The sequence below is a fragment of the Pelodiscus sinensis genome, chromosome 21, assembly GCF_052426305.1.
Source record: "Pelodiscus sinensis isolate ZL-2025 chromosome 21, ASM5242630v1, whole genome shotgun sequence".
NCBI classification, from domain to species: Eukaryota; Metazoa; Chordata; order Testudines; family Trionychidae; genus Pelodiscus; species Pelodiscus sinensis.
Genome location: NC_143072.1, coordinates 22824805 through 22852778, shown reverse-complemented (window position 1 = coordinate 22852778; position 27974 = coordinate 22824805). Strand labels below are relative to the sequence as shown.

The 27974-nt window shown below is 46.0% G+C and overlaps 1 protein-coding gene and 1 long non-coding RNA gene across 6 annotated transcripts in view; both read left to right on the top strand.

Moving 5' to 3' along the window:
- Positions 1-110: 110 nt before the first annotated feature.
- LOC112543969 (uncharacterized) lies at positions 111-14945 on the top strand. Its single transcript, XR_003087263.3, has 3 exons — positions 111-1723; positions 9588-9700; positions 10831-14945. It is a non-coding gene; the product is annotated as an uncharacterized LOC112543969 (long non-coding RNA).
- A 2554-nt stretch (positions 14946-17499) lies between these two features.
- Positions 17500-27974, top strand: part of DHX40 (DEAH-box helicase 40) — a 34598-nt gene continuing 24123 nt past the window's right edge. Inside the window, exons 1-7 of one of the 5 annotated variants that reach the window (XM_075904687.2) lie at positions 17500-17628; positions 18745-18952; positions 19335-19480; positions 20364-20483; positions 24329-24559; positions 25172-25238; positions 26912-27043. In XM_075904687.2, the coding sequence (XP_075760802.2) occupies positions 18769-18952; positions 19335-19480; positions 20364-20483; positions 24329-24559; positions 25172-25238; positions 26912-27043 (880 nt within the window). In that variant the 5' untranslated portion in view covers positions 17500-17628; positions 18745-18768. Of the gene's footprint in view, positions 17643-17677; positions 18953-19334; positions 19481-20330; positions 20484-24328; positions 24560-25171; positions 25239-26911; positions 27044-27974 lie in introns of those variants that run through there. The other 4 variants (XM_075904690.2, XM_006138655.5, XM_075904688.2 and 1 more) reach the window with 4 other exon arrangements.

The following is a 27974-nucleotide window of genomic DNA, read 5'->3' as shown; positions in this document are numbered from 1 at the left end:
CACCTGTACCTGCGGAGGCGCAGGTAAACAAAGCATTTTGCAGCCTGCTAGCGGCTTGCCCTTACAAGCTGTGACGCAGAGTTTGAAAACCCCTGTTCAAGAGATCTCCCCTGGAGTAAGAGCAGTGGCTTTGTATACTTGTTGGCATATAAAGATATTGGAGTCTTATATGTCGTTTCTTACATGGGAGGAGGATCTCAAAGTGCTTCCCAAACATTAGTTAACCCTTCACTCTTGGGTCACTGCCCCATGTAGTGGCACATAGACCACTTACAGCAAGAGCTAAGCTCCAGGGAGCTCTACCATTAAGCTAAGCACTAGCTAGCTTTATAGCTCAAGCTGTAGAGGCTCCTCCACTGAGATCCCAAGTTCACATCTGCCCAGTGGCACTTACATATGCTTAGGAAAACATCTGCAAAGCTCCTTCATTACCCACCTTCACATGCCTCCTCAAAACTCTTGTGCCATGCTGCCTAAAAAAAGCTTGACTACAGTTGGGCTGTTTGGGAACTGCCTACCCTATGGACCAATGTTGTTTATTTATCCTCCCCCTTCTGTCTGTATCCATCTGTTATCAGTGTTTTAGAGTACAATGGTCTCTTGGGAAAGAGACCATCTTTCGATTCTGTGTTCATGCAGCACCTAGCACGAAGGGGCCTTGCTCTAGGACAAGGCCTCCTGGGGTACAGTAATATAAATAGCAAATCATAATGAAGCTCAACCCTCACTATGCATATTATGTCCATTTTACAGATGGGACAACTGAGGTACAAAGCGGTGGACTGATTTGTCTAAGGCCTCACAGTGAGGTGGAAAGCTGGGATTAGAACCCAGTCTTTTCAGGGGGATAAGGCAGAATGCCACATTTATTGGTAGCACATATATCCATCAACACTGTTTCATATGCATATGATATATGACATACACACACACACACAAGCACACTTCCTCTTCTTGTTGTTACCAAGAGTTGCTCCCCCTACCTGCACTGGCCAGGTAAGTTGGATGGGGGAAGGGTGGAGCCACATTTCTGCAGATCTGGTTCAGTGCTCCGATGGTGACAAGACAAAGGGGTCCTCCTGCAAGATACCTTTGATTTATAGTAGCTCCTCTTTCATGCAAATCTATCCTCTTATGCATATGCAAATCTGTGTTAACATATGCATATGCAGTCTGCGGCACCTTCTTCTGGGCATTGTCTTAATGCTGCCACATTCATCTTGAAAGAAGGTGCTTCCAAAAGCCGGCACTTGCTGCTGACTCCCAAGGCATCCATCCATATGTCCAATCTTCTTTCCGTGAGTCCACTTAACAGGTCTTATTGTCCGTGGATATCTGACTTTCATCCCCACTTCCGAGGTGCTTGCCTTTCACGCCTTATCCATTCTCACCTCATTCATTCAATTAAGTAAAGAGGGAGAGATCTATTCTGGTCCAAAGACGTTCTCTTTACCTTACTTATTTTTAGGGACTATTCTGTCAAGACTTAATACGAAGTTTCTATGTTCTATATGAAAAGATACAATGTTTCTATGTAAAAAGACTTACCACCACGTTTCTATGTTCTATATGAAACAGTACAACGTTTCTACATAAAAGAACTTGATACAGAGTTCAAAACTTCAATGGGAAAACGATGAATCCAGAGATTTATGATTAATACAGAGCTGTGTCTACAAAGAGGACTACTCCAGCCCTCTCTCAACCAGCAACTTGGGGACAGGTGAGAAGCGTCTCTCCTTGGCCACTGCAGCTCCAGCAGGCACAGCCAGGGGTAGAGATCAGGTTTCTCCAGTTTCGTCTGCCCCCTGTGCTCCCCAGTCAGAGTGAGGAATGCAGCAAACTGGGCACTTTCCCTTTACTCCCTAACCAAGGGGAACATCCAGCAATGTTCCCCTTTGAATCGGGAGGTGGGGGTGAGGAGGCTCAGGGCTGGGACAGTCCTGGATCGGGGGGCATTCCCCCAGCCAGCCCCTTTTACCTGCCTGGTGGATCTGTCTCTTTTCTGTGTGGTTCTGTGACAAGGATGGGTAATAATTTTTGGCCAGGAGCCCCTTAAAAAATTTCTGAAGTGGACCTGGGCCACCCTGGAAGGGGCGGGGCCTAATCCGGAAGAGGCGAGGCCTAATCCAGAAGGGGCTGGGCCAGAATGCTTCTGGGCTTCCCCAACCCCAGACCATAATTGGTCTGGGGGCGAGGGAGCTGTGTGAAGCTTCCCTCGCCCTGGTCCCACCCTGTGCGAGCATACAGCACTTTGAAGTGCCATGCGCTCCTCGCAGGGTTGGGGGAGGGAGGAGGAAACTTTGCACAGCTCCCCCGCCCCCAGGCCAATCAGGACTTGGGGGCGGGGAAGCATATGACGTCTCCTCCTGCCCTGTGAGCAGCGCATGATGCTTCAAAGTGCTGTGTGCTGTGTGCTGCTCACAGGGTGGGAGGAAGCTTTGTGTGCTCCCTCACCCCCAGGCTCTAATTGGCCTGGGGGCGGGGGAGCAACAGGGCCTCCATGGGCCAGATCAACCCATTTGGTGGGCCAGATCCAGCCCACAGAGGCCCTTTTTCCACCCCTATTCTACAAGAACCAGTCCCATTCCAGGCATATTCCATTTTCCTGGTACAACCAAATTCTGACCTTACTGTAAGTTATGAGAAGAGGAAGCTCTACACCAAATGTGATGGTCATGGCTCTTACTGTTTAGAAGGAGTTCTTGAACAGACAAACAGACACACAGACTGACAAACTCTCTCAAACATATAGAAGAATAGTAGTAAATAATAATGAGGAAACATCCACAAGCTCAGAGTAGGGGGAATGATTTGAAGGGCTTCTTCTCCTCTAACAAGTCCTTTGCTGTGGCTTCCTTTACATGGTAAAAGATATGCATAAATTTATAGGGTTATAGACCCATGAAACATACTGAACCGAACCATGTGCTGCATATCCCCAGGGATGCTGAAAGGGGCCATGCACAGGGGAGAGAAGGAACGAGCTACACCTGTTTGTTTGGCAAATCATGGACACAATGAATCAGCCGCTGTGCAGAGTGGGCCTAGTAGGCAGGCCTCTTTCTCTTCACAATGATACCCAAAGCCGCCACTGTCTAGTGACAAAGTGGGACTTTCACCGCAGCTGTCTAGCTGTCAGAGCAGCCCTGCACAAGGAGAACAACATCTCAAAACACAGTAGCTTGAGGGACAGCCCCTAAGAGGCTGCAGGGGAAAAAAAAGAGCTAAAGAGGGCAATCAGGACTTGAAGGTTCCCAGTGTAATGCAGGATTACTGAGGAAAAAATGGACTGCCCTTTAAAATCATGAAGACACACAATTTAAGACTCATGAATACCAGGGCTGCAATTACGTAGGGTCAGGGTTTTTTTTCAGTACCACAGAGAGAAATTAAGTCATTAACATGATGAGTGTGTGGCTGCCATGTGCTCCCCTTTTGTTGCTGGATGCTCAGACAGACCTATTAAGTGTTCAGGGTAACCCCAGGGGAATTGGTCATGATGTTGCATAATGGCAATAAAAAGGGAGGGGGAAATGGGCTTTGTGGTTGATGACATGGTGTGTCTGATAGAAAGCTGCATATTAAGAGCAACAATGTTGCTGAGAATGAGGATTTAAACAAAAAGTATTTTATTGAGGAAAAAAACCAAGTCCAGAATATTATTGTCAGTCTCTAACAATGCCGTCTGTCCAGTGTGTGGCATGCTACTTAGACCTTCCTCTTCAAATGCTGCAGGGATGACTTGTGATTAAGGCCCTGGACTGGGACTCAGGAAATCTTAGTTCAGTTCCCTGCTCTGCCAGATTTTTTCTCTGTGACCTTGGGGTAATCGCTTAATCTGTGCCTCAATTTCCCATCTCTAAATTGCAGGTAACAACTACCTACTTCACAAGGGTGATGAGGATGCAATACTTAATGGCCTTTTGGGGCTCACACATTATGGTGTATTTTTATATTAGATTAATAGATCCCATATTAGTTGTCTTCTTAATTAAGATACGCTTAGCAGTTCCTTCAAAGCAAAGGCAAGGGAGGGAGGAGTTGGAAACAGTGTTCCCTGTAAGCTGAGTGCTTGTGCACCCACTCAGGATGATTCTAGTGCCACTCAGCTGATTAGCAGAGCACCCACAGCTAGATTTGTGTTTCTCCTGGTGGTACACATTTGCACGTGCCTTGGTGCACATAAAAAAATTTATTTCGCACATAGATGGAACAGTTTAGAGGGAACATTGGTTGGAAAAGAGGCAAGTGATCCTTTTATCACAATGTGTAATTGGGGTGGGGCAGGGTGAGGCATCCACAGAATTCTGAGCACCCATTCAGGTCTCTTGGAAAAAAGTTGCAATGTCCGTCAGATGTCTGTCACATTTCCCATTGTGATTTTGAAATTCTTCTTGCAGTTGTGGAATGAAGGGATGCCAGGGTTCTGGCTTGTCCTTTTTGCTGCCAAAAAGGTCTCTGTGTGGAGAGGATATCCGACTTAATAGGCTGCAGATATGCTCAATCAAAATGTCCAGTGCAGGGAATTCTTGGCCGAACCATTTCTAGGTTAGATAAGTCACAGGGATATCTCACGGAGAATCGCTGATTTCTTTTTTATCTCCAAGTGGTGTCATTTAGAAAGGATCATGTACTAATGTCAGAAGGTCAACCTAATTATAAGCAATGAACAGAGCATTACAAGATTTGTATCAAAAACTTGGCACCATTTAGACTGTTCTAAGCACAGTGAAGGAATGCCCCCATTGATAGAGTATGTGTCAGGCAGTTTTGAAGCATTTTGCTGGGAGTTCTATTTAGAACTCCATGTGCCTGTCTATTTGTTGGGTCTGATAAGGAAGGAACAATCAGTTTCACACATACAGAACGGGAAGTGACTGTATAGGAAGGAGTACTACAGAAAGGGATCTAGGCCCTGGTCTATACTAGGGCTTTATTTAGAAATAACTGCCCTCAGTTTGAATTAATAACTGAAGTGTCCACACTACAACGCCTGTTATTTTTAAATAATGGGCCACATATTTTGAAATCTGTACTCCTGCTTTCCTTGAGGAATAAATTTTAAAATAATTATATTGAAATAGCATTAGTGTAGATGCTCTAGTGCTGCTATTTTGAAATAACTACTGCCCAGAGTCATTTGAACTAATTACTCCCCGTGCTTCCTGGGGCTGTAAGTCGAGATAGCGTGTCCACATTAACGGAGCTTGCCTTGGAATGATTTCAAGGCTTCGCGTAGTGTGGACGCACTATTTAGATTTTGTTATTTCAGGAGTTATTAAATTGATTTTAGTTATTTTGAAATAGTTTCCTAGTGTAGACATATGCAGGGAGTCATAGTGGACCACAGGCTAAATATGCGTCAACAGTGTGACACTGTTGCAAAAAAAGCAAACATGATTCTGGGATGCATTAACAGCAGTGTTGTGAGCAAGACACAGTAGTAATTCTTCTGCTCCACTCTGTGCTGATTAGTCCTCAGTTGGAGTATTGTGTCCAGTTCTGGGCACCACGTTTCAAGAAAGATGTGGAGAAATTGGAGAAGATCCAGAGAAGACCAACAAAAATGATTAAATGTCTAGAAAACATGAGCTATGAGGGAAGACTAAAAGACTTGGTTTTGTTTATTTTGGAAAAGAGAAGACTTAGAGGAGACGTGATAGCAGCTTTCAAGTACCTAAAAGGGTGTTACAAGGAGAAGGTAGAAAAATTGTTCTCCTTGACCTCTGATGATAGGACAAGAGGCAATGAGCTTAAATTGGAGCAAAGGAGGTTTAGGTTTGACATTAGGAAAAACTTCCTAATTGTCAGGATGGTTAAACACTGGAATAAACTGCCTAGAGGGGTTGTAGAATCTCTGTCACCCGAGATATTTAAGAGTAGGTTAGATAGACATCTATCAGAGATGGTCTAGGATGGTGCTTGGTCCTGCCATGAATGCAGGGGACTGGACTTCATGACCTTTGAGGTCCCTTCCAGTTTTAATATTCTATTAATTGTCTATGAATTCTATGGATTGTCCATAAGATGGGGAGGCAGGGACCAAGGAACTCAGATACAATGGTGACAAGGGAGGTATAATTGTTGAATGTGAATGCTGCTGCAGTTTACACTGGTGTAAATCTACAAGTGACCGCGCAGACTTCCGTGGACGCTCATCAGATGTACACCATGGCTATGTCTATACTGCCTGCTCTTGCGCAAAAGAAAAAAAATGCAAATGAGGCAAAGTGTGGAATATCGCTGCACCTCATTTACATAATTAATGAGGCTCCATTTTTGCACAAGAGGCTTTTGCACAAAAACCCTCTCTTGCGCAAGAGCTGTTCTTCCTCTTTTTTTCAGGAAAGAACGGCTCTTGCGCAAGAGGGGGGTTTTGCACAAAAAGGATATTCCACGCTTCGCCTCATTTGCATATTTTTTGCGCAAGAGTGGGCAGTCTATGCAAGTAGAATTTGCCCCACTTCTAGTGAGGCAAGTCTGTCTTGCTAGTTTTCTAGAAAGACTTCTTTACCTGTTTTTTGTTTCAGCTACCCCAGACTAACACGGCTACATTTCTATCACTTCTTTACCAGTGTCTTGCTGCCAGATACACTTTAAGTTCTTCCCACTGAGGGGTGGTAAGTGTAGCAGCAAGTGGCCCAATTTAAGCCACTCAGGCAAAATAATAGGCCCTAAAAAGGGGATTTTTGGCATAAGTGGACTTTTGGCTCCAGTGTTTTGCCAGCCCTGCTCCATGTGCCTGTCTATGGCTGGACCACACTGTTCTAAAACTGTTCATTGCTTTTCAGAGTCTAGAGAGGGCAGAGGGAAATAACATGTACGTTGTAGAAGACCTGAAAGTTCTCTGATTTGCCCCAGTGACCGATCAGGCCTTCGTGTCCCCAGAATACTGGCAGCACAAAGATATATGAGGGCACTTTTTTGCCTCCCTTTGTTCATGCATCAACTGCAGTACCTGAAAATGGAGCCCAAGGATTTTACATAGGCCAAAACTTCAGAGCTTTTTTAGGAGCAGTGTTTCTTTTCTATTTTCCTGTTAGCAGGTATATGATTAAGTCACAGCTCTGAGGTGGTGCTATGGGAATTGGACGCTTAGATAAATGATGGATTCTTTCGCTCATTTGAGAAGGAAATCAGAAAAGGGATGAGACCGGCTATGTAGGGATTGCTTCAAAGCCTGACAAGTCCCCAGAACCGTTCATTACTGTAGGTGTAGAAAAACTAAGATTTGAAGAGACCAGTCCATGCAGTGCTTAAGGTGGACTTCCTTAAGAATGGTACAGTTCTGAAATGATATAGTTAGGGGCTCTCTGGTTGGGCAAGAGCTGCAGGGGAGAGAAGGGAGCAGTCTATCTGGCTCCTCTTTCAAAGAAAACTAGAGAGGAGCTGTGGCTACTGACGTTAATAAAGGCTTTAGGTTCTGGATCCTCTGTACAAATTGTGTCCGTAATCTAAACCGATGAGAGTTAGAAGGGTTAAAAAAACCCCACAGAAGACCCTGTTAAATCTCTCTGCAGCTGGTCCCTGACTTATGAACGAGTTATGTACCAAACACTTGGTCGTGACTCAATTTGTTTGTAAGTCGGACCCCATTCATTTAAATGCGGCCTCGCTGTTAGGGTTGCCAAGTGTCCGGTATTGTACCGGACAGTCCGGTATTTGCGCACTCTGTCTGGTACAAAAATTAGAAAATACCGGACATGTGCAATGGCCAGTATTTTCTGATTTTTCCGGCTGCGCACTGGACGGAAGCTTGGCGTGGGCGGGGGGAGCGGCTGGGAGTCCCAGCTGGGAGACGGGGCAGCGGTTGCTGCCGGGAGCCCTCAGTCGGTTGAGTGTGAGTAGGAGGGGAAGCCTTCTCTTCACTCGTGCGTTGCTGGGAGCCTGTGCGGGACAGGCAGCAAGTGCCCAGGTCAGTCCCGCTCCCCGCCGGCCAATTTGCTCACCCCTCCCCTTCCCCGCCAGCTGGTTCTCCCCCACATCCCCTTCTGATCTTCCCCAGCCAGGCCCCCTGCAACCTCCCCCCCAGCTCTGCTTCCCGGTGGCCCATTCGTCTTTCTGATCTACCCTGGCCAGCACTGCTGCACCCCCCCGTCAGCTCTGCTTTCCACCCCCCCTTCCTCCCGGCCACCCTTGTGGCCCCTGATCTGCCCCAGCTGTGCTTCCCTCCTCCCCCTTACTCCTGGTCAGCCCCGCCCCCTCCCGGCTGGTCTCTTCCTCCCCCGATATTCCGCAGCCAGCCCCATTCCTCCCGACCCCCCCGACCAGCCCTGCTTCCCATTGGCCCCATTGCCCCCCCCTTAGCTTTTTCCAGGCCGCCCCCCTTCCTGGCCAGTCTTCCCCCTCTCCCCCCATGAAGCATGTCCTTTTTTTTTTTTTTTTTTTAAATGACTATCTGGTAACCTCTTGCAGTGATCCAGATTCTTGAAGTCATTTTGAGTCCCCCCCCCCCCTTCTTTTTTCCTTCAACAAAATTTTTTCCCAGTGTTTTTTTTTTTGGGGGGGGGGAGGTGTGTTCAGTATTTTTGTTTCAGCCATCTGGCAACGCTACTCGCTGTTCGTAAGTGCGGATTGCGTTCGTAACTCGGGGACCAGCTTGTAATGCGCTTAATGGGAGTTGGTCGTAACTATGAATGGTCGTAAATTGATGCGTTCGTAACTCTGGGACCGGCTGTATATATATTTTAGAGTCTGTGGGTCTGTCTGCGGGTCTGTCTGTGAGTCCGTTTGTTCAAGAACTCCCATGACATGTTAAGAGCTGGGGCCACCAAATTTGGTAGGCAGCTTCCTCGTCTCCTAACGTAAAGCAAGGCCAGGGTTGGGTTGTGCCAGGAGAACCGGAAGTCCCAGGACAGGGACTGTTTTCCATAACATGCAAAGGGAAGGGCTGCTGTTTGGAGGGATGTGATAAGAGAGTGGCCACTGGGGGCAGCCACAGAGCCATTGGAGTGGGGTGAGCTGGGCTGGGGCTCTGCCATCTTGCCTGCCAGCACAGCAGGCAGTATTCTCTCTGCCCCAAGCCCTTTCCTGCTCCCAGCCCTTGGTGGCAGTGCACGGGGCGGGGAACCAGGCCCCAGGTGGCTGGAGGAGTTGGCTGGGGGGTGGAATCAGGCCCTGAGCAGGATGGAGAGGGTGGCCTGGGGGGAAAAAGGAACAAGCCCCTAGGAATGGCCTTGAGGGAGAACAGGCCCCTGGGGAATGGCCAGGGGGCGGGGGAAGAACAGGCCCTGGGGAATGGTCTCAGGGGGAGAACAGGCCCTGGGGGGTGGCCTGGGAGGGCAGGGAACAGGCCCCAAGGAATGTCCGGGGGAAACAGCCCCCAAGGAATGGCCTGGGTTGGGGGGGAGAACAGGCCCTGGGTGGGCTGGAGGGATGACATGGGGGTGAGGAGATCAGGCCCTAGGCAGGTTGTAGGGTGGTTTGGTGGGGAGGAGAACAAGCCCCTGGCCCCCAGCCACCTGCACACCCCCACATGCCCTGGGCCTGCCCTGAAGGACCTGGGCAAGGTGGGTAAGTCTGGTGGTGTATCTCAATGCACAGCATCTATAAATGAAGGATAATTCTGTGCCTTTTCCTGCCAGACAGCCTCCAATACTCCGTGTACCTTTATATACCAGACACACGTTTCTAATCAACCCTGCCTGATCTTTTGAGAGGAGACGGGGAAGGAAATGTCTGAAGGACAGGATCTTTGGTAAGATTTTCAAATCTGGACTGTTCTAAGGTTTATGCTGCTGCGGGCTGTCAGAACACTGCTTTGGAGCTGGGCCTTAGATATCTGTATGTATAATGGTACAGAGCTCCAGAATGTTTAAAGGCAGGCCCATACATGGGGGGGATGCAGGGTGTGAAAGCACCCCCTAGGGTCTCCTAAGTAAGGATGCTCTAGCCGGCCAGGGGAAGGCAAGAGCAGCACGCTGCCCGAGCCTTCCTCCCCCATGCTCTGACCAGCCAGGGGAAGGCGGGGGTTGGGGGGTGTATTCACACCCTTGTGGTCCATAGTTACAAAAAAAGCACACCCCCAGAAATTCCGCTCCTCTCCCTCCCTCCCTCCCAGAGCTAGTCCTCAGCTTTTCAAACTATGGGAGGGAGGGGGAAGAGCAGGGATGGAGCACTAATTCATGGCGCTCCAAAAGTGCTGGGAGGGAGGGGGCCAAGTAGGACGTTTGGGGCTCTGGTGCCCCAGTGCGCGAGAGGCATGTGCAGCAGGGGGGCAGATAGGGTGTCCATGGACCACAGGTGGAACCTCAGTGGGCCACCGGCTGCAGGTTGCCCACCGCTGATCATGAGGCCCCCTGAGATGAAAGGGGGCTTCATGACCCCATCTGCAAAAGGAGACAATAATATTAACTTCATCACGGGTCGTGGGGGCGAATCGGTCTGTCTGTAAAGCACTTTAAATTCCTCCTTTGAAAGTGCTTTAGAACTGCAAAGTGTTATAAGATAAAATCAATGACAAATTAGATTATAGGAGGCATCTTCTTCCAACTGTGATGTTCCAGCAAAAATTGTACAAATAATACTGTCTGGAGAAACATCCCCCAGGTAGGGATACAGATCTTTTTGAGTACTGTTGCTGACTCACAGCTAGTGACACAAATGTTGGGCATTAACATAATGGACATCAGAAAAAGGAAAACTATTGATTATCTGAAATGAGGTGGGGTTATGTACAGCACCATCTTATGTTACATTTTTCTGCAGCCAAATTAAAATTTAGGGATCTCTCTCCTTGTCAGCTCCCATATATGGAGATTCCAGGCTCAGGGTGATTATCTGTCTCCGCTCGTTCAGTGTAATTAATAGATGTGGTTTTCTCCCCAGCTATTAAAGGGTCCTTCGTTCATCATGTACCAGACCGTCTTTTCCAGAGCATGGAAAGAGAAGTTCCCCAAGGAATTCAGATTTCTGGTCTAGGAAGGTTAATGATTAAATAAGTTTCCTGTATTCAACTATTTCTCTATTCATCAGAAAGCAAAATACATTCGTTTCATATGTCCAGCACAATTTGGCGAGGGTAGGTGGTAGAGCAGAGGTGGGCAATAATTTTTGTTGGGAGGGGCCACTCGAAGAATTTGGTAAGTTGTCACGGGCTGCGGTCTTCCATGATATTAATGGAGGAGGTATGGGATTTGTGATAGAGTTTGGGTGCAGAAGGCAGGTTGGGGTAAGGGATTGGGGTGCAGGAGGGGGTGTAGAGTCTGGGAGGGAGTTTGGGTGAAGGAGGAGGTCATGACCTGGTGCAGGAGACTGGGGTGCAGACTCCAGGAGGGTGTATGGGTGCAATAGAGCAGTGTTTCTCAACCAGTAGTATGAATACCCTCAGGGGTGCTTGAGAGTAGTCTGGGGGATACATCAACACAACTGAAAACTGGAGAAAAATGAATTTTTGTTTTAAGTTTTACAGCGCTTTAATAATTTTTGTATTTTTTACACCCAAAAATTTCATCGCCCACCCGGCTACAATGAAGTTGTTTAAACAAATGTGTTGCAATGGTAGAAAAAAATGCTGTGTGCCTGAAAACTGTAGGTACTGGAGGTACTGATAATTTTTTTTAAAGGGGGTTGTGACGGCGCGTTGGGGTTTCCCCGTCTCCTGCACCCCCGTAGTGGCATGAACAGACTCCACCAGCCAATAGAATAGAGGGAGTTTATTGCTTCTCCAGGATACAGCACAGCACAGATGTAATCTGGTCACAGGGCAGGCCTAGGATGCCTCCGCCCCCCCTTGAGATGGGGGAGCCTGGGCCTCTAAATCCCAGCCTGTTGCCTAGGCTACTTCCTCCATGATACCAGACAGAAACCTAACCAACTCACTTCCAGCCCTGCCCCCAGCCAGGGCTCCACTCCCCTTCTTCCCATTGTTCCGCTCCCTGGGAGATAACTACTCAGACAGGTTCGAAGCCCCCTTGCATAATGATTCATCCCCTGCCCTGCTGGACCGTGCTGCAGCCAACAGCCAGTGGAGGTCACTCACAACCCAAGCCTAACAACCAGCAAGGTACCCACACTACGTCACAGGGGTACTTTATAAAAAAAGGTTGAGAAACACTGCAGTAGAGTCTGACCTGGAGATGGGGTGCAGAGTCTGGGAGGGGGTTGTCAGCTGGGGCAGAAATGCATGAGGAGATGCAGGGATCTGAGTTGTGACCAGGGTTAAGGGATTGGATTGCAAGGCCTGGGAGGGGGTTGTGACCAGGAGGAGGTGCAGGGTCTGGGAGGGGTGGTGACCTGGGGCAGGAGTGCAGGGGATTGGGGTGCAGGAGAGGGGCAGAAGGTTGTGGGAGGGAGGGGCTGGTGTGCCCAGCAAGTTCCTCAGCCAGGGTTCTTGCCTTCTATACTCCTGCACCAGCTGCAGAAGCCATATACAGCTGTGAATACTGTGAGCCCGGAGGGGGACGATATTTCATGCACTGCCTGTCCTACAGACAGGTAGCTCCTATTAGCTGGAAAACAGGCAATGGGAGCTGCAAGATTGTGCTGGGGGCAGCAGCAGTGTGCAAAGCCTCTCTCCTGCCTCCCACCAGGCTTGCAGCATTCAGAGAGCTGCTCTGAGCCGCATGTGGGCAGAGAGCCTGGCTGAGGCTTCTGCGAGCCAGATCCAGTGGCTTGCCAGGCTGAATCCAGCCTGCAGGCCGTATTTTGCTCGCCCCTGTGGTAGAGTAACATTGAGCAAATGTGCAGTGGTATCTAAACCTCATCCTCCCTAAGCCAAGAGGAATGTATAGGTTTTATAGCAAACCTGAAAGCCAAAGTGCAACCTTACTTAGCACATTTAGTAGCATAGCAGTTATAAGGGTGGGGATGCATCTTTTTAGTGGTTGGAGGAGAGAATTGCAGCCAGGATTCCTGGATTCCTCCCTTCCCCCTCAGCTTTGCCAATTTGCTGTCAGTGCAAACGTCTTAATCTGTTTGTTTTCCTCATCTGTAAAACTGAGCAAATCTCTCTCGGGGTTGTGGGGTGTAATTTATTAATGTTTAAGTAGCATGAGATTCTTGGTTGAGAGCCACAATATAATGCAAGCACAAAGTTCAAGGCTGCCAAAGAGTTTGACTAAAATCAAGCATGCCATCCCTACCCTAAAAGGGGGGAAAAATCACATCACCTGGTTCCATAAACTGTTACCGTGTAAAAGTGCCCACGCACAAAGTGTGAGTCATGTGTGATTAAAATAATACCTGTTAGGAAGAAAAACCATGTACATATGAATATCACTTAATAAATTACTATTTGTAAAAATGTGCCAAGAAAATGCAATGATGGGATGTTTGCAGTACTCACTGGGGAATAGTAAAACAGTTAATTTGAATGCTATTAACTCAGTGAGTTACTAGTGGAAACATAACACCAGCACATACAAGGTAATAAATTAGGTATATATTCATAACATTAAGTCACAGCTTTTATATTGTCACATCCCATACTGTATCCTGAGTGAAGAGAACTGTATATCGATTATATTAATTTAGATGTAAAACTGATTGTTTTTCATGCTCTCAGATGAACATTAAAGTCATCTTGGGTGATTTTCATAGAAATTTTCAGGTAAATACAGAGGATTTATGGCTGCTGAGTGTCTGAATATCTTTTTATTGAACATAAGAATATGCAAGCTGCCAGATAGAAGGGTGTGTCACTGATTTGTCAACAGCTGATGAGCAGTTTATGTGCTATTGGCTCATAGATGAGTTTTTGTTTTATACAAATGGTTCATAGCATTGATGAACTGATCATAACAAGTGTGCATTTGGAGGTGTCTAATGATGGTATTGTTTGGCAGTGATACATCTTCAGTGTACTTAGCAAACATTAACTAATCTGTCTTTGCAACTTCCTGTGAACAATGTAGGTAGTATATGTAAATATTATGATACTGAAGTAGAGAGGCAGAATCAGTGGTAACTGTAGGATTAGAACTAGGAATTTCTGTCTCCCAGTTCTGTGCTTACGTGATAAAGAGAAATTTGCTATCATTTATTTATGCCAGTGAGAGGTGAAACATTCTTCATGCACATAAACAGGGTTCCTAAAGACACACTAAATCTAAGAATGCACATACAGTTTCTTCATATCCTTTCTAACAACAGTGGACCACCTAGATGAAAGGAAGTACCATCCAACACCTTGTTTTCAGCATGTTTAATCCTTTGATTACTGTTTAAATATAATAAAAATCTTACTTTCAAGGGAGACTGTAATATTGCATGTATCTTTTATTTGGGGATTTGTGGGGCTTTTTCCTGTAATCATTAAGTATACCTACTTTGCCACCTGCTGGGCATTTGGGGATTTGCACACCAGACTATCAAAACCAAAAAACAAACATTCAGCAGAGGTTCTTCAATCAAAATGAAAATGTCACAAATGTGTATTAAATTGTATTAAGTGAAAGGAAGCTTTTGATTTTGTTCAGATAGTCTTTATCATATCACATATTTAATGTCACTTTACAATATAATTAAGTTTGAAACTGGATAGTAATATTTCCAATTATGTTGTAACTTGTGACAATTTATTGCTCATAGGGAAAGATGTTCCTATTAATGGGTACTTTGCCAGTAATTTAAACAACCCCTGAACCTTTTTATTTAGTCGAAAAGTGCTTTGGATCATGATTTAAGCTGTTCCAGTCAGGATTTGCCACAAATATTGCAACCTTTGGGCTTGTGGATGAGAACAGAAAATGAAACCAATTACGAAGCGCATATAAACTAAAGCAGGCTGCTATAGTCACAATTCTTCAAACCAAGTAACATGCAAAACCCAGTGTCAGCAGTGACAAGTGACATTACTTGGGTTTCATAGAACCATAGAGCTGGAAGAAACCTCAGGAGGTCATCAAGTCCAGCCCCGTGCTCTAGGCAGGACCAATCCCAACTAAATCAATCCAGCCAGGACTTTGTCAAGCCAAGACTTAAAAACCTCTAGGGATGGAGATTCCATCCCTGCCCTAGGGAACCCATTCCAGTGCTTCACCAGCCTCCTAGTAAACGAGTTTTTCCTAATATCCAACCTGGACCTCTCCCACTGTAACTTGAGACCATTGCTCCTTGTTCTGCCATTTGTCGCTACTGTGAACAGCCTCTCTCCATCCTCTTTGGAACCTCCCTTCAGGAAGTTGGAAGGCTGCTATCAAATCCCCCTTCACTCTTCTCTTCTGCAGACTAAATAAACCCAAATCCCTCAGCCTCTCCTTATAGATCATGAGCTCCAGCCCCCCAGTTGGTGATTGAGAGAAGGGTTTCAACAAAAGGGGGGGAACCTCATTCACCCCGAATTTGCACCTGACTGGACCTGTGACAAGTGGAGATAAAGCATTATCACCGGGGCCTGATGAAATGCATCCTAGAATACTCAAGGAGCTGATAGGGGAGGTATCTGAGCCTCTAGCTATCATCTTTGGAAAATCATGGGAGACAGGAGAGATTCCAGAAGACTGGAAAAGGGCAAATATAGTGCCCATCTATAAAAAGGGAAATAAGAACAACCCAGGAAACTACAGACCAGTTAGTTTAACTTCTGTGCCAGGGAAGATAATGGAGTAAGTAATTAAGAAAATCATCTGCAAACACTTGGAAGGTGGTAAAGTGATAGGGAACAGCCAGCATGGATTTATAAAGAACAAATCATGTCAAACCAATCTGATAGCTTTCTTTGATAGGATGACGAGTCTTGTGGATAAGGGAGAAGCGGTGGATGAGGTATACCTAGACTTTAGTAAGGCATTTGATACGGTCTCGCATGATATTCTTTTCAATAAACTAGGCAAATGAAACTTAGATGGGGCTACTATAAGGTGGGTGCATAACTGGCTGGATAACGGTACTCAGAGAGTAGTTATTAATGGTTCTTAATCCTGCTGGAAAGGTATAACAAGTGGGGTTCTGCAGGGGTCTGTTTTGGGATCGGCTCTGTTCAATATCTTCATTAACGATTTAGATATTGGCATTGAAAGTACGCTTATTAAGTTTGCAGATGATACTAAGTTGGGAGGGGTTGCGACTGCTTTGGAGGATAGGGTCAGAATTCAAAGTGATCTGGACAAATTGGAGAAATGGTCTGAGGTAAACAGGGTGAAGTTTAATAAAGACAATTGCAAAGTGCTCCACTTAGGAAGGAACAATCAGTTTCACACATACAGAATGGGAAGCGACTGTCTAGGAAAGAGTACAGCAGAAAGGCATCTAGGGGTTATAAAGTGGACTACAAGCTAAATATGAGTCAAGAGTGTGATGCTGTTGCAAAAAAAGCAAACATGATTCTGGGATGCATTAAGAGGTGTGTTGTGAGCAAGACACGAGAAGTCAATCTTCTGCTCTACTCTGAGCTGGTTAGGCCTCAGTTGGAGTATTGTGTCCAGTTCTGGGCACTGCATTTCAAGACAGATGTGGAGAAATTAGAGAGGGTCCAGAGAAGAGCAACAAGAATGATTAAAGGTCTAGAGAACATGACCTATGAGGGAAGGCTGAAAGAACTGGGTTTGTTTAATTTAGAAAAGAGAAGATTGAGGGGGGACATGATAGCGGTTTTCAGGTATCTAAAAGTGTGTCATAAGGAGGAGGGAGAAAACTTGTTCATCTTGGCCTCTGAGGCTAGGACAAGAAGTAAAGGGCTTAAACTGCAGCAAGGGAGGTTTAGGTTGGACATTAGGAAAAAGTTCCTAACTGCCAGGGTGGTTAAACACTGGAATAAATTGCCCAGGGAGGTTGTGGAATCTCTAACTGTGGAGATATTTAAGAGTAGGTTAGATAAATGTCTATCAGGCATGGTCTAGACCAGGGGTTCCCAACCTTTTTCGGTCCCCGTACCCGCTTGGCTTTTAGTAAACCTTCCCGTACCCCCTATTCAATATGAAAGGAAAAAAATTCTAAACTCTAGAATCCGCAACTTTTTTCACGAACACTCCTACTTTTGGAATATTTCAATTAGGATAATCTAGTTATTTACCAAATATTCCCCGTACCCCCTTGACAAGCTTCTCGAACGCCCTGAGGGTACGCGTACCCCAGGTTGGGAACCGCTGGTCTAGACAGTACTGGGTCCTGCCACGAGGGCAGGGGACTGGACTCGATGGCCTCTCGAGGTCCCTTCCAGGCCGGGTATGCTATGATTTGATAGCACCACCCACTCCGCCTGGTGGGGTCTTGCACTTGCTTGGCACTGGGGTGGATAAGACGGCCCGGGGCACAGTAGGGCCGTAGACATCTCAAGGGGCAGCTTTGCTCCCCAATGAGCAGCTGGGGGCCACAGTGGGCCTGCGCCCCTCTCCACGTGGGGCTGTGGCCCCTGGGCTGGCGCTGCAGGGTGACTTGTGGGGGTCACACAGGCCTTGAGGAGCAGGGCCCCTCGGGGCAGGGTCTGTGCCCCCGGAGCCACTGGCCGGGGAGAAGGGGCGGGGCAGAAGGAGCAGGCCTGGGGCACTGAGCTGACACCCTTCCCCCCCCCCCCAGGCTGGGGAGCGCGGGGCGAGGAGACGAAGCTAGCCGGAGGGGGGCGTGGCCTGTGGCAGAGGGGGCGTGGCTCGCCTCTCCGGCCCCCGCAGCGCCCACCGAACGTCATCAGCGCGCGCCAGAGTCCTATTTCCGAGTTGGGAGGCGAGGCTGGCTGGAGTCACGTGGCAGGTACCTGCGAAAGGGTAGGGGAAGCTCCGCCCACTGGAGAATTGGGGGCGGGGGGGGGGAGTAGAAACCCCCCCGCTCCATGGATGCGGTGGTGCCGGGTCCCCCTCCTACCTCTGCTGGGGGCCGCGCGGAGAGTGACGGAGCCTCCCACCGTTACTGCGGCTGTGGGGGGGGGGGGTCATGGCTCCTGTCCGCCCCCCCCATGGTTATTGGGGGATGGACCCTGCCCAGCTCTCTCCCTCCCCTGGTTACTGGGGGGCGGGACTGAGTGAGGGGGTGTCATGGTTCCTGCGTGGCCCCCTCCCTCCCCTGGTTACTGGGGGGCGGGACTGAGTGAGGGGGTGTCATGGCTCCTGCGTGGCCCCCTCCCTCCCCTGGTTACTGGGGGGCGGGACTGAGTGAGGGGGTGTCATGGCTCCTGCGTGGCCCCCTCCCTCCCCTGGTTACTGGGGGGCGGGACTGAGTGAGGGGGTGTCATGGCTCCTGCGTGGCCCCCTCCCTCCCCTGGTTACTGGGGGGCGGGACTGAGTGAGGGGGTGTCATGGCTCCTGCGTGGCCCCCTCCCTCCCCTGGTTACCAGGGGCCAGGACTGAGTGAGGGGGTGTCATGGCTCCTGTGTGGCCCCCTCCCTTTCCTGGTTACTGCCTGTGTGTGACTGCAATGTCCTCTACTCTACCCCTTCCTTGGTTAATGGGGCGTGGGGGATGGTGGGATATACCGTATATGTACACAGTGTGCATGTACAGCTGCGTTCTCCAGTGTGCTGCCAGGTTTGGCCAGGGGCTATTTTATCCCCCATTTTGTGCAGTGTAGTGGAGTTCAGCATTTGCCCTGGACATCCTAACTAAAGAGTTGAGGGTTACCTCTCAGGTGGGGCTCCCAGGTTTGTGCTTTAGTGGAGCTGAATTCTACCTTTGGGAAGCTGTCTAGAGAAAGTCCTGAGCTAACTCCACCAGAATTTCATCCCATTAGGATTATTCCAAGAGAGAACTTGTTTTTCTTTGTTTAATGCAAATGTGCAATATAGAATGCTTACTATATATTGTGATATGAATATCAGATGTGCATATAATTATAACCTTGGGAGGTGTAATTATATCTCTCTCTACATCACAGGAGAGTTCTCAAACTGTTGCACCAATGGAGAGAAAATGCAGTTGCCCAAAGGAAAATGACAAAGGAAATTCAGACTTCAGAGCCCTCCCTATTCACAGATACAGGAAGAAACTAGTTCAAGCTGTCAGAGACAATTCATTTCTTATTGTGACTGGGGAGACAGGGAGTGGCAAAACTACTCAGCTTCCTCAGTATCTATTTAAAGATGGTAATTATTTATTTTCTCCTTAAGATGCTAGTTGCCCTGATGAAGTGCTAAACCCTTCAATTAGACAGCACTCTTAATATGCTCTTTAAAACTTAAGAAATGTCCTTGTTTCTTGTCCCTCCCTTTTTCCAGGAGGTCTACAAATGCTAGTCATTCCCTCCCCCCGCCCCCGAAAAAAAATTGTTCGCAAAATAGACTGAGGAAAACATATTTTAAAAACATCTTAGAACAAAGATGTGTGTTGAATGTCACTAGAGTGTGGGTGTGTAAGGAGGGAGAAATATTAGTGAATCAGTCAAAGAAGTCTTTAAAAATATATTCGTAACAGTTTACGTACCACAAACATAATTAATTGTTGAAGCAATTTCCTTGCCCTTGGTAGGCTTTGCAAAGCATGGAGTGATTGGTGTGACTCAGCCACGCCGAGTAGCTACCTTGTCTGTGGCTCAGAGAGTAGCTGAAGAGATGAACTCTTCACTAGGAAGCACAGTGGGATATCAGGTTCGCTTTGATGACTGCACCTCTGAGGTATGAGTTGAAGATTATTTATTAGTTTTATTTTTTTTAAATCTATTAATGAAGCAAGATCAATCATTGCATTCTGGGCCCTGTAGTGTCTGAAGCATGTCTCCCTTTTAGAAGAGGTTCAATTTTATACAAATCGGGCGCAGCCCTTGAATTCCTGGTAAGTTGTCAATATGATCTTTCTTGGGTGTCCCTATGTAAAATAAAGTAAAGCTAAGTCTCAGTACCTTTCAGTGAGGCTGTCCTTGAGCTACATGAACAATGCACACTATATAAATGTACTCTGCTTTGTGGATTACTTTAAATCTAAAAGTACTTTCTGCCACTCAAGAAGTCTCCTTTAATTGCATTCTGTATGTGCATTGTTGTGAATCTCTGGTGGAGATGCTGCCTTAGCAGCCTGAAATGTGGTTCAAATCTATTTTATATGCTGTGCATGTTTCCATAGCACATTACAACTGGAGTGTTGCCACAGAACCCACAAATTCTCAGAAGGCTGTTTTTTTTTTTTTTTTTAAACAATCTGAATGTATATGGTTGGTGGATCCTTGATTATGATTTTGTCATTAGAATGACTGGATTGTCATCAGGGATTTCAGCATCACCTCCTCAATTTAGAAATGACAGACTGCACAGATTGGGACTTAGAGCACTTAAGAAATGTTTTCAGTAATGGACATTGTGTATTTGTGAAGTGTTTCAGAAAACCTGGCAAGTATGTTTTGGAGCGGTGGCTTAGCATATTAATATTAGCATGTGAGGTCTCTCACTGAATCTTGAGTAGTGTAAATGATCAGCTTCAGTCCGGAGTCACTCCTGATGTGTGACTGTGTATAATGCAATCCATATCTAGGGCAATAACTGAATGGATGGTTAAACTATTCAGGGTACTGCAATCAAGTATATGACTGATGGCTGCTTACTGAGACAGATACTGGCAGACCTCCATCTTACCAAATACAGTGTCATCATACTGGATGAAGCCCATGAGAGGAGTTTAAGCACAGTGAGTGTTCTTTTATTTGACACGCATTGTTCAGTATCACTGGAAAAGGAACTTGCTGTTCTGTTCCATATGGGTTCTTATAATGCGCTTATCATCTTAGTGCAGTGATAGAAATGTAGCCGTGTTAGTCTGGGGTAGTTGAAGCAAAATGCAGGACAATGTAGCACTTTAAAGACTAACAAGATGGTTTATTAGATGATCTTTCGTGGGCCAGACCCACTTCCTCAGATCAAATAGTGGAAGAAAGTAGTCACAACCATATATACCAAAGGATACAATTAAAAAAAATGAACAAATATGAAAAGGACAAATCACATTGCAGAACAGAAGGGGGATGCGGGGGGGAGGGAAGGGGGAGGAAGGAAGGTAAGTGTCTGTGAATTGTTGATATTAAAGGTAGGGAGAGTGGGATGTTTGTGAGTTAATGGTATTACAGGTGATAATTGGGGAAACTGTCTTGGTAATGGGTGAGAAAGTTCAAAGTCTTGTTAAGTCCTTGTTGACAAGTGTCGAATTTTAACATGAATGACAGTTCAGAGGATTCCCTTTCAAGTGCAGATGTAAAAGGTCTTTGTAGCAGAATGCAGGTGGCTAAGTCATTTAGAGAGTGTCCTTTCTGGTTAAAGTGGCAAGAAACTGTTTTCTCTTTGTGATCTTGTCTGATATCTGTTTTGTGGGCATTAATCCTTTGGCGAAGTGTCTGAGATGTTTGTCCAATGTACATAGCAGACGGACACTTTCGGCACATGATAGCATAGATTATATTTCTGGATGCGCAGGAATATGTGTTCTTGATCTTATAACTCACTTGGTTAGGTCCAATAATGGTATCAGCAGAATGAATATGTGGACAAAGCTGGCAACGGGGTTTGTTGCAAGGGAAGGTACCAGGGTTGGTATTAGTGTGGTATGTCCTGTGGTGGTTGGTAAGAATCATCTTGAGGTTAGGTGGTTGTCTATAGGAGACTATGGGTCTGTCTCCCAGAGCCTCTTTGAGTATGGTATCCTGTTCCAATATAGGCTGTAGTTTATTGATAATGTGTTGGACAGGTTTAAGTTGGGGGTTGTAGGTGATGACAAGTGGTGTTCTATTGTTGGTTTTCTTGCGTCTGTCTTGAAGTAGATGGTTTCTAGGTATTCGTCTGGCTCTTTCAATTTGCTTTTTTATTTCTCTGGGTGGGTAGTTGAGATTTATAAATGCTTGGTAGAGATCCTGAAGCTTCTGGTCTCTGTCAGTGGGGTTAGAGCAGATGCGGTTGTATCGAAGGGCTTGGCTATAGACGATGGATCGTGTGGTGTGTTCTGGATGGGAGCTGGATGCATGTAGGTAACTGTATGAATCGGTGGGTTTTCTGTAGAGAGTGGTGTCTAATTTTCCATTGTTGATTTGTACGGTGGTGTCCAGGAAGTGGATCTCTCGTGTAGAATGGTCCAGGCTGAGGTTGATGGTGGGGTGTAGGTTGTTGAAATCTCTGTGGAATATCTCCAGTGTTTCTTGGCCATGTGTCCAGATCATAAAGATGTCATCGATGTACCGTAGGTAGAGGAGGGGTGAAAGGGGACGGGAGTTGAGGAAACGTTGTTCTAGGTCAGCCATAAAGATGTTAGCATACTGTGGGGCCATGCGTGTACCCATGGCTGTGCCGCTGATCTGGAGGTATAAGTTGTTCTCAAACTGGAAATAATTGTGGGTGAGAACAAAGTTACATAGGTCTGCTATCAGGTTGGCAGTAGTGTCCTCTGGGATAGTGTTTCTAATTGCTTGTAATCCATCTTAGTGCATGAAGTGATGTGACTAGCATCTCACATTAATTTGTTTTCCCATTCATCCCCGGAGGGGAGATGTGTTTGTGGTGGAGTGTCTTGTACTTAAAAAAACCCAAAAAACTACCAAAACTTGTCATCTGAGAGAAGGCAAGGTGAAAGCAACACACCTTGCACTTGGAGTGGAAAGTGGTGAGGCTTGTGTTGGTCCTTTAGTTCCAGTAGCAGTTAATTCCATTTAGTTATAAGAGGCTAAAGAGGTGATACATTACACCTTGATGGCATCTTTCCTTTAAGGCTCTAAAAGTGATTTACATGCTAATTAAATCTCATGACGTTGTGAGATTTAACACCATTTTAAAGGTGCAATTGAAAGATTAGAATGGTGAATGATTTATCTAGACTCTCGTACGTTAAAATAGAACCCAGCAGTCCTTATTCCTTGCACATTCTTCTAATAATTCATCATGTTGTCCCCATTATCTGCACCATCCAGATAGAGATGTCAAGTATCAGACAGGTAGCCATGTGAGTCTGGATCTGCAAAAGCCACGAGGAGTCCTGTGGCATAGACTAACAGATTTATTGGAGCATAAGCTTTCATGGGCAGAGACCCACTTTGTCAGATGCAGATAGAGATGGTCTATGCTGCATAGGCAGTTTTTTCTTCTCTTTGGAGGCCTTGAGATTTACAGTTTGCCCACGTGAGGTTGTAGTGCTTCTGTGTTTGCCTGTTCGGTTTGGGTCACTTTCTCACAGTTGTGATCTATTTATTCTTTCCTTTGGCTGTTGCACAGTCCCTGGGGCCTTTGAGCTGGAACTGACGCTCTCCTCTGAAACCCATGATCTCTTCACCACAGCATGAACTGGCTTCCTATTTAGTGAATTTGCAACAGTGTACAGCCCCCATCAGCACTATTCCTGGTGCTGTTAGCTGCAGTTTTGTTCAAAAAAGTAACATTTCATGCTGGAAAAACTGACCGCTTGACTGCTGCTAGTAAGTTGCATTGCACACAGTAGATGGAAGACTTTTCTGAAACAAATGCTAGGTTGGGGCAGGCAAAATACAGCTCGCTGACCAGATCTAATGATCTGTCCTGCCCCGCAGTCCAGCGCGAGCCTCAGGCTCCATGCCTTCTGCACCTTGACACATCGCTCAAAGTCGGCAGCTGTGGAGGTCATGTGCTCTCTGTGCACAATGCGTCCTGTGGGGGCAGCCTCTGTGTGCTGCCGGCCTCTGTGTGCTGCCCCTGTGCCCAGCACAGTCTTGCAGCTCCCATTGGCTGGAGCTGGCCCTCCTTCAAAAATTATTGCCAACCTCTGTGCTAGCTGAAACCATGCCATTGGCTACTGCCCCACATAGCATGTAGCACACCTGGTTTTGATATTTCTTTATAAAAATGTTACAGCCATGTTTTCATTGATAGAACTGTGGTTATCGTTGCAAAAGATATAGCTATGTTCCATCACTCTAAGTCCCAGTGTTCTGTTAAACTTTGCGTTAAGTCAAGGGCATTAAACCAAAGCAATATACACTTTTTAAGCCTCTCCTGAAAGGGTAGTTCGGGGGGTGGGGGAGGTTAAATTCTTCTGTCAGCCTGGGGATCTGATTTCTTTCCACACCTGTCTCTGTTTTTTTTGCATTAGTTGATTTTTTTTTTTTTGCATAATAACTGAGGAAAGAGAGACCACCTCTGCATGCAGCACAAATCAGAGACTATTAACGGAGTGGCACTGCTTTAAAAGCAGTTGCTTTTTTGCAACTGAAGAGAGAATTAGGAATGAAAAACAAGGTGGTGTTAGCTGTGTTGATTTCAGCTTGCAGTTACAGAGCTGTGAAAAGAAACTTGGGTCTCTTTAAGCCTGCAAAGCATCTTGTTGCTAAGCTTTACAGAGCAACCAGAATATTTCCAAGAAGGAAAAGACCTATTTAAGCAGTTGTGCCTCCAAAGCACATGGTTTAATCTTGTTCTGTTTACCAGCATCTCTGTGATTAAACTCAACCCCTCCCCATGTATTCTAGTAGGAAGTGTTGCTGTGTATTCAGGAGAGTTGAGTGATGAAGTGATCCTTGCTTTCAGGACATTTTATTTGGCTTATTGAAGAGACTGTTCCAGCAGAAGAAGCCGCCCAAGAGAAGAAAAGCCCTGAAGGTAGTGGTGATGTCAGCCACCCTGAAGGTAGACAAGCTTTCAGAGTTCTTTGGAGGTTGTGCAGTGGTCGACATTCCAGGAAGGAATTATCCTGTTAAGGAGATATTTTGTGCTTTGCTTGGCCCAAAGGATACAGAAAGCTCTACCTATGTTACAGAGGTATTGCTTATTTTCCTTTGCCTGTTTGCCATGTTCTCTCTGTTGTAACTGGTTAGCTGGTAAGCATCACCCTTAATGGTTGATGCTTCACAGGTAATGGTTAATCAGTACCTGGGAGCAGCCCTCCTGTCACAGATGGAGAGCTGCTCCTGCCCTGCAGGGCTACTAGCTTCCAGTCCATGTGGACTGGGAGTCGTTAGTCTCTTTTTGGGGGAGGAATTGGCGGGGGAGTGGGGCTGCTGGCTCCCAGCCCACATGAGCTCATGGATTGGGAATCGTCAGTCTCACGTTAGGCGGAAAGTGGCTGGAGGGGAGGGAATGAGGGTCTTGGGGGAGGAGGGCCACCCCTATTTAGTCAGTTAACTGGTTAAACATGAAGTTTAACCAGTTAACTAATAAAATGGGATCTAACATCCCTAATGATGATAAGCTCTCAAAGAACATTGTCTCTGCTTGAAATGTTAAACACTTCATGCAAGGCTGCTTTCTCAAGTTTCCTAGTTTTTATAGGGGAAAGAGGGAGGAGGGAATTGATTTACACTCTCTGATACAGCCAGTGATGAGAGAAGTTCTAATTCCAGCAGATAATCCTGTTAATGCTGCTTGTTTCAGGCTGTAAAAGTGACCCTGGATATCCACTTGAATGAGTCAGCAGGAGACATCTTGGTGTTTCTGACTGGTGAGAATACCATTTTACTTGAAAAACTCTGCTAAACAGTGGTATTGCCAACAGAATGGCTTGTCTTATGCCCAGTTTATCCCAGGACGGGGACTAGGGGTGCTAGTGCTGGGTCTAAGTGCATCATTGCAGAAATGCACATATGAACTAGGGCAGGGCTACTCAACTTTGGAAGCCCCGGGGGCCACATTGATACTCACGGCACATGCCGAGGGCTGCAGCTTAAGTGTGGTTGCATGTACATGAAAATATATGCAAATAGCTTCTTTCACACTAATGGAAATGAATACAAAGATTAAGGCAAGACTACACAATGCACAGGCCCCCTTAAGTCAGTTCTGTTGATATTAATAAAATGCAATAATTATCCGATTTCCACCATATGACAGCACTCTTAATGAGCAATGACAGTCCAGGAATTTAACTACTAAAACACATATCAACAGAAGAACATTATATTGACTCGCTGTTGTGAAGTGTTTTCCCAGTGTAGGCCATGTTCAAAGGATCTCACCTGCAGGCCGTGTGTTGAGCCCTGCAAGCCCAAACCACGCTGCGGGCCACATGCAGCCTGCGGGCCACATGTTGAGTAGCCCTGAACTAAGGCATGGAAGGCAAATGTAGAGAAACTGGCTGTGGCACATGAGTCATGATTTTAAAGATTATGGGTGGGATTTTCAAAAAGGCCTAAGTTGCATAGGGCCCCAACTACCATTTAAAGTCAATAGAACTTTGTTTTAAGTCACTTAGGCACTTCCAAAAACCTGCCCTAAAGCTGTTTTGGATAGCTTTTCCAACAGTGGTTATTATACACCTCTGACATTACCTCAGTTCCTGATGTTTTCTGTCCTATCCGAATGTGTCAGGAGAAAGATGCCATAACGACCTCCCTACTCCTTTACAAACCCAACCAAGAGTCTTCCCAAATTTGGACTGTGTGATGACATTGGTTACTAATAGTTGTAAAAGTACAGAACAACAAGCTCAGAATCCAGCCCCCTACCAGGGCAGCATGTAGTCCCTTGAGAGAGATGATATTACATAATAAAGACTCAGCCAAAAAGCTGAAAATAAACCAAATCTAGTTATACGTTCACCCTTCTGCCTTTGTAAAAGATTCTGGAATCTTGTTTTATGCGATGTGAGAAGAATGACAAAAATGACTGTAAATTTCCTTCCAAGGACCTGGTCTTACAGTCCGTGTGAACCAGAACCTCTCCCTGATTTCAGTAGGGGCTTTAAACAACCCCACTAATCATGTTGATCAGTTCTTTCCAATGTGGGAGAGAAGATAAACTGCAGGTTGTTTTTTCTGAGTTCATGAAGAAGAATGAAACAGTGCATTATATATTTGTATAGCAGAAGTGTTCCTTGCTGTCTTCCATAAAAAGAGAAGCTCCCTAAATAATCCCCCTGGCCAAAAGTCAGTTAATATATAATTCAGGTTGCTGAAATACTTAATGAATCTAAATACAAAATACATATGTAAACCATCACGGTTACACAGGAAAATCCTAAGCAGAAACCCCAGCTTGAAAAAATTGGAAACGTTACTCTGCCATTTGTATAAACATCTCCATAATATGTGTCAAAGACCACATTGTGTAGGTCTGTTGCAAACTAACCAGGTTGACGCCTCGTTACATTTCAAGTGCTTCTGTACTTTGCTTTAGGTCAATTTGAGATAGAAAGAACTTGTGACTTGCTTTTCCAGAAAGCAGAATCTATTGATTACCGCTATGATGTGCAAGATTGTTCTGTTGAAGGTTTGCTTATCTTACCATTGTATGGATCGATGCCAACAGGTAAGGCTTATTGAATTAAATCAATATATTTTTAGTTCATGCAAAACTTAGCTGCAGTTAAGTAGGGATGTAAGCAGAAGCTTATCAGATAGTCGATACACTAGTTGACTAGTCGCTTCCCCCCCCCCCCCCGCTGTCTCTATCACAAAGAGGCAGCAAAGGGGGGGAGAGGAGGAGGGGATGCTGGGGTGAGCCGGCTTAAAAGCCAGTTCCCCCAGCTCTGTGGGAGAGGGCAGGGGCACAGTGCGACATTCCAACTTTGAAATGTACAAGAGTCCCTGCTGGGGCTCTTGTACATTTCAAAGGCGGAACGCCGCACTAGTCCTTATTGACTAATCAAATAGTCGATGGAAATCACATCAACTATTCAATTAGTTAATTCATCGAAATGTAACATCCCTACAGTTAAGTGTTATATGTGGCATCCTGGTCAAATATCTTTATTTTCGATGGAAACAGCCCAGCCCTTTGTTTACCTGTTCAAGAGCGAGTTGTTACAAGCTAATCATAATCTGACCTGGCAAGTTCTTGCTTGGGGACTGTGAAATAAAATCCGTGTGTTGCTGGAAGTGGCAGCGTTGGCTTAAAAGGCAGTGCCCTTCTTTCCATATTAGTCCTGAACGACAGTCTCAGCATAGAAAGCGAATACTATGTTGAAACTCAGTCTTTCGGTTTGTACCCAAATCCAAAGTTCTGATGAGTGTTAAAAACAGCATAGTAGTGTTGATGATAATTTACTGTCTCCTGACCAAACTTCAGCACCGATGATGAAATTTGCCTCTGAAATTCCCCTTGCAGCCTCAATAGGAAAAGATATTTGTTTTCTCTAACAAAAGAATTGTTTTCTGTACTGGTTCACAATAGCAGTTGGCAAACAAAGCTGTTAAATAGTCTGTCAGTACTTTTTCATAGTGACATGTTGTCTTTCCTA